The following is a 5,045-nucleotide window of genomic DNA, read 5'->3' as shown; positions in this document are numbered from 1 at the left end:
TCTGAGGCTGATTAGCGAGCCAGGCCACAGGCTCTGGAGCTGGCCATCAGAGAGAGTCTACCCTGCCCTCACCCACCTCCTGTCCCCCTCACCTCTCATGGACACTGATGGGCTCCATGGCCTGGAACCAGGCCCCAAATCGTTCTTCTCGCTCCAGGTCATACGCATTTGCAGCCTGCTGGAGCAGCTGGATCCTCCTGATGACTTTGAATTTCTGGGAGGAAGGACAGGATTCAGACAGGGCTTGGGTGGGGAACCCTGCCAGGGACTTGTGGGGAGTGAGGATCTGGTCTGGGGTCTGTGCTCACTCGGGAACCCTCTTTCCTTCCCACTCCATTCAGGACTTGCCTGTTCTCACAGTTGGCTTGAATTAGTTCCTCATCCAGGAAGATGTCCTTGATGCCAGCCCCCCCTACACTCACCAACGTGATGGGATTCCCAGCTTTGTGGATCTGACCCAAGGGATGAGGCCAGAGAATGTCTTGCTAGGGGAGCTCTGTGATATCCACTTCCCCACCCTCCCCACCCCTGCTCACCTCACATCCTTTCTGGAAGTTGGCCTGATTTCCCTGGAAGGGAGACAGCCAATGTCCATCAGAAACAGCCCCCTAAGCCCATAACTAACCCCCATCCCACCCCTTCTCAGGCTGCAGGAACGTCAGGGCCCAGCAGAGGGCAGACCTTCCACAAAGAGAACTTGACACTGGGCCAGGCTCTGGGCTCCAGAGCAGGAGGGACAGGGGAGCTGAGGCCAGAGACCTTATGTAGCACACCCTCTCTGATGACAGATGGGGAGACTGGGGCCTCAGGGAGGAAGGGACAGCTGGACCACAGAAGTTCTTCCTCACTTGCAGGGGCTGATGGCACTCCCCCAGGGGCAGGACCTGAGGGGGAGGCTGAGTGCAGCTCAGACACAGCCTCCTGCAGCTCTGCAGACAGGCAGCTCTGAGCTTCACCAGCCCAGGGAGCCTGGTGGGGGGCTTACGTGGGACGTCTATTCATGCATTGCTAAGATGGGCCTGACTCTCCAGCTCCCAGGGGTGGCCATGGGGCTCTCATGAGAGAAGGTTTGCCAGGTACTGAGAGCTCAGGGCCCAGTGCAGGGCTATCGCCTCCCAAACCTCAGGATACTTCTCCCTGGCCCCACCTCCAGGCTCACTCACTTCCAGATCATCCTCCATCCCAATGTCCAGCAGCTTCAGGTGATAGAGGAACGTGCCCAGGAAGGGGACGACACCCTGTGAATTCAGGGTGGGAGTGGTGAGATGAGTCCCACATCTCAGGTGTCCCCATTGACCCTCCCCCAAATCCCTTCACCCCAGCCTCCTGCCCACCACAGACTCCCACAGAGAGCAGCCTAGGACCCTCAGCGGCCTCCCCTCAGTTGCCCCCTCCAGGACCACCCAAATTCCCCAGTCACCTCCTAGGGGCGGCTTTTGTCAAATCCCAGAGTATGTGCTCCCTGCCCCTCCCCTCTCTATTTCATCCTGGGCCCAGCCCTCCCAGGCCTCCTCCTGGTCACTTCCAGGGCAGGCATAGCAGGCTCTGGGGCTCCAGGAGCTGGGCTGGAGGAGGAGGGACCCCTCTCTTAGGGAGGCCTCAAGCCGTGAGGAGAGAGACCTCCTCCTCTGACACCCTCCCCCTCAGGCCCCCTCACCTGCTGCTGCTGTCTCTCCTGGGCTCCCTGGGGATCCATCTCTAAGGTGGCCCACACAGAGGTCACGTCCTGCAGGGTCAAGGACAGGCTCAGGGAGGCCATGCTCCCTTCCCCGTGTCTCCCAGGCCCCTGATCCTGGACCTCGGACATCTGGTGTCTATGGCTGCTCCCATTCCAGAGTGCTCTGATTCTAGATCACTCGCATTTCCAACACTCCCTCCTCTGCTCCCTCAGGCCTGCCCAGGCCCCTAAGCCTCTCTCCTTATCAGGAAAGTGTGAGGAGGACTCCCAGGCCTCCCAGGGTCCCCTGAGGACTCAGTGTCATCTGACTGTCACCAGTACTCTCCCCTCCCCCCTCAAGGAGGAGGAGCGCAAATCTCCTGCACATTCCTCTCCCCCTTGTACCTCATCACCCTTGTGAGGCCTGCACCACAGATCATCTCCCTCCATTTCCCAGATGAGGAGACCGAGGCCCACAGAGGGGCAGTGACTTGCTCAGGGGCCCACAGAGGAGACCGTCCCCACCTCCCAGCCAAAGGGCCTGGCCCCTGGCCTTCACTCCTCCTCCAGACACACCTCTGACCAAGGTCCTGTTCTCCTGACTCTCGGGGTGTGTTGAGGCCCTCAGTCAGCCTGAGCCATGGATCGGGTGGCACAAGGTGTCTCGGAGTCTTATCCAAGTGGATTCTGTGTTTTCCAGCCCCCTGAGATTCTCTGACACCAGGCTGGACCTGAGGCCATGCCAAAGGCCTCAGCTCCCTAGAATCCCCTCAGGATGAACCCTGCACAGAACTCCTCCAAGGGGGACGGGGACCCCTTTGTGCCACATCTGAGTGACAGTGGAGGGGGTGACCATGGCGCTGTGTAATGGTGACATTTGCATCCTTTTTCACTTGGAAACTTCTAATGTCCTCTCAGGAAGGTCCATTAAGGATCTGTAGGTTCCCCGATAATTCTCATTGCCATCTGGGGTGTATCTTTGTCAACAAGCCACCGGGCGAGACTCACTGGTTTGTCAGCAGTGACCACTATAGGGCTAGATCACACAGTCCCAGAGAGCACACAGTTCTGTCCCAGATCCACCATTTGGCCCAAGGCTGGGCAGCCCCTGTGTCCACAAGACCTGTGTGACCTCACAGTGCCCATCCCTGGGGCAGGCAGAGTGCCCTCCCCTGCGATGTGCAGTGAAGACAGAAGGAGCAGCAGGAGCCTGGCTTCCTGAGGACAGGCTGGGCTGCTTTAGGAAGAAAGGAACCCCCACCCACTCCATCCACCCACCAGCCTGGAGGAAGAGGGCCAGCTGATGGGTCCGCATGGAAGCCAGAGACCTGCTCATTCTGCCAGCTCCTCACCTCCTGGAACAGTCCAGGCGACACCTCTGTATCCCGTGACCAAGGCGTCCTGCCCCAAACAGTCCCCACCAGCCCCTGCAGCTCATACCCCCTGCTTCCTGTCAAGCTGGACAAGACAGACCGTTATTTCTCATGGAACCTTAAATGAAAAACTTCCCAAAGCACATCCTGCCTGGTCTCTCCCCCCCTCACCTCCCCTCCTTCCAGATCTCCAGCCTCCACTCACCTCCTTGAGCAGCTTCCTGCTCTCCCGCTGGCTAGTTTTCATCAACTTTTTAAGTTTTGTCCAGTTCTTCCTGAGGAGGGAAAAAAGGAAAGAAACACTATGGAGTGGTTTGAGGGTAAATTCCTTTTGTTTGAAAACCCAGAAGATCCAGACAGCCTGGATGAGCGTTTTCACTGTGTCCTCTGAGCCCTGAGGTGTCTGGGACTGGGGAGGGGGCTCTCCTATTGTCACCTGGGGCCTCCATTCTCTTATCTTCTCAGCAGATGTGTTTTAAACAGTCTTAATTTCATGTGGACAGAGAGTTCTGTTGTTGAAAATACTTGAAAACCTTCAATTTGGCTCAAGCCAGGATCTGTCACTTAGGGAAACTGATTCCTGAAGCAGAACCACTGGCCTAAATTTTCAGAAAGACTCCAAGCCTTCCAACCATGTCAGACTCTATCGCCAGGGTTTGCTGTCTCCCAGGAGGTCCCAACTGACTGAAGGGCAATGCCAGCCCTGTGCGGGGTCTGGTCCACCCAGGTGGTACAAGCATGGAGAGAGGCCTACCCACCTGGACACCCATCTCCATGTCTCTTTTAAATGCTGAATGGAGGGGCCCTGCAGAGCCCAGAGGATCACATGGAGTGAGAAAAAGTTCCTCAGGCCTTGGCATTCCTGGGGAAGGGAAGAGAATGAGCTGTGAGAGGGAGCTGGAGCCCTGCTTCCTCTGGCTTCTGTCGCCTCATTGACGTCTCTTGTCCTGGAGGAAACAGCGGCTCAGGGAACCCAGGAAAGGCACAGCTGGAACCTGATGAGGAATACTTCCAGGAGGAGGATTTTAGCTCAAGCCAAGGAAGGAGCCCAGGAAGGGGTGAGCTTCCCACCACTGGGACCAGGAGTCAGGTCATCGAGGCACTGGCAGGAGGGGCCTAAGGATTGTGCAAGTGCTCAGAACACAGACTTCAAACACGAGAGCTGAGAAAGGAGAAGGGGCAGTTCCCCCGACTCCAGAGAGGGGCTCTCAGGGCCTCCCACATCTTACCTTGGTTACCTGGATTCAGAGCTCCACCACCCTGGCCCTGTCCTGGACCATCATGCTCGGGTCCCCAATGCAGGTGGTGACGACACATTCGACCATTCTGTTAAAGTGGGTCGTGTTGGCATGGATGGTGGGTGCCAGGTGTTCATTGCCCCTGTTGTCACACTGGGACCAGATGGAGTCCAGGAAGTCGTGGGGCATCACTTTCTTGAAGAGCTCCTGGGGAGGACAGGGCATGTCACCCAGCCCTGGCACAGCCCAGCTCAGCGTCCGCAGCCCCCAGTCCCAGGCTGAGTCAGAGGTGAGAGCCTGAGCTCAGGAAGCTGATAATGCGGCCTGAGGCTTGTGTGAGTCCCTGGGTGTTGCCTGTGTCCCCTGAGGACACCCAGCACAGGATGACCCAGGACATGATACTGTGGCGCAGGGAAGTGGCATTTGCTCGCTGCACAGTCTCACTTCCTCCAAGCACCAGAACTCGGCTCCTGCTTGACCGTCTCTAGGGGCATCTCCCACCCATTCTGACCATCCTAGGGTCTGTTGCCTCTTTCAGTGGCACATTTCCACAAGGCAGCAACAACCACGGGCTTTGTTTTTCTGCCTTGTAGTCATGTACACATGAGGTGCTTAATTAGTGCTGAGGCTGTTGAGGCCTCCTGGGCAAATGAGTGAACTACCCAGGACAAGACAGCACTTCAGTGTGCTCCGCTCCACCAAAGCGCAGACTCTGCCCAACGTCCTCTCTGCTCCACCTCGTCCATCTGCACAGCCAGTCTGCATGGCAGCTGCTCT

General features: G+C 57.5%; 1 protein-coding gene across 3 annotated transcripts; it reads right to left on the bottom strand.

Moving 5' to 3' along the window:
- Positions 1–633: 633 nt before the first annotated feature.
- LOC131401743 (ral guanine nucleotide dissociation stimulator-like) lies at positions 634–3,997 on the bottom strand. 3 transcript variants are annotated; one of them, XR_009217920.1, is made up of 4 exons: positions 3,789–3,983; positions 3,202–3,305; positions 1,658–1,726; positions 634–1,238 (listed from the first exon to the last, which is right to left on the bottom strand). XR_009217920.1 is itself a non-coding variant. In XM_058536926.1 (4 exons), exons 2-4 carry the CDS (start codon positions 3,275–3,277, stop codon positions 1,056–1,058), a joined length of 294 nt encoding a protein of 97 aa, XP_058392909.1. In that variant the 5' UTR covers positions 3,278–3,305; positions 3,789–3,997; the 3' UTR covers positions 634–1,055. The 3 variants fall into 3 exon arrangements, 1 of the variants encoding a protein (XP_058392909.1); XM_058536926.1 differs by having other exon boundaries at positions 3,236–3,305; positions 3,789–3,997; XR_009217921.1 differs by lacking the exon at positions 1,658–1,726 and having other exon boundaries at positions 3,789–3,932.
- Positions 3,998–5,045: the final 1,048 nt, after the last annotated feature.

This window comes from Diceros bicornis (assembly GCF_020826845.1).
Source record: "Diceros bicornis minor isolate mBicDic1 chromosome 13 unlocalized genomic scaffold, mDicBic1.mat.cur SUPER_13_unloc_1, whole genome shotgun sequence".
NCBI lineage: Eukaryota > Metazoa > Chordata > Mammalia > Perissodactyla > Rhinocerotidae > Diceros > Diceros bicornis.
The sequence above is the reverse complement of the archived record's forward strand: the minus strand, read 5'-3'. Positions and strand labels throughout refer to the sequence as shown.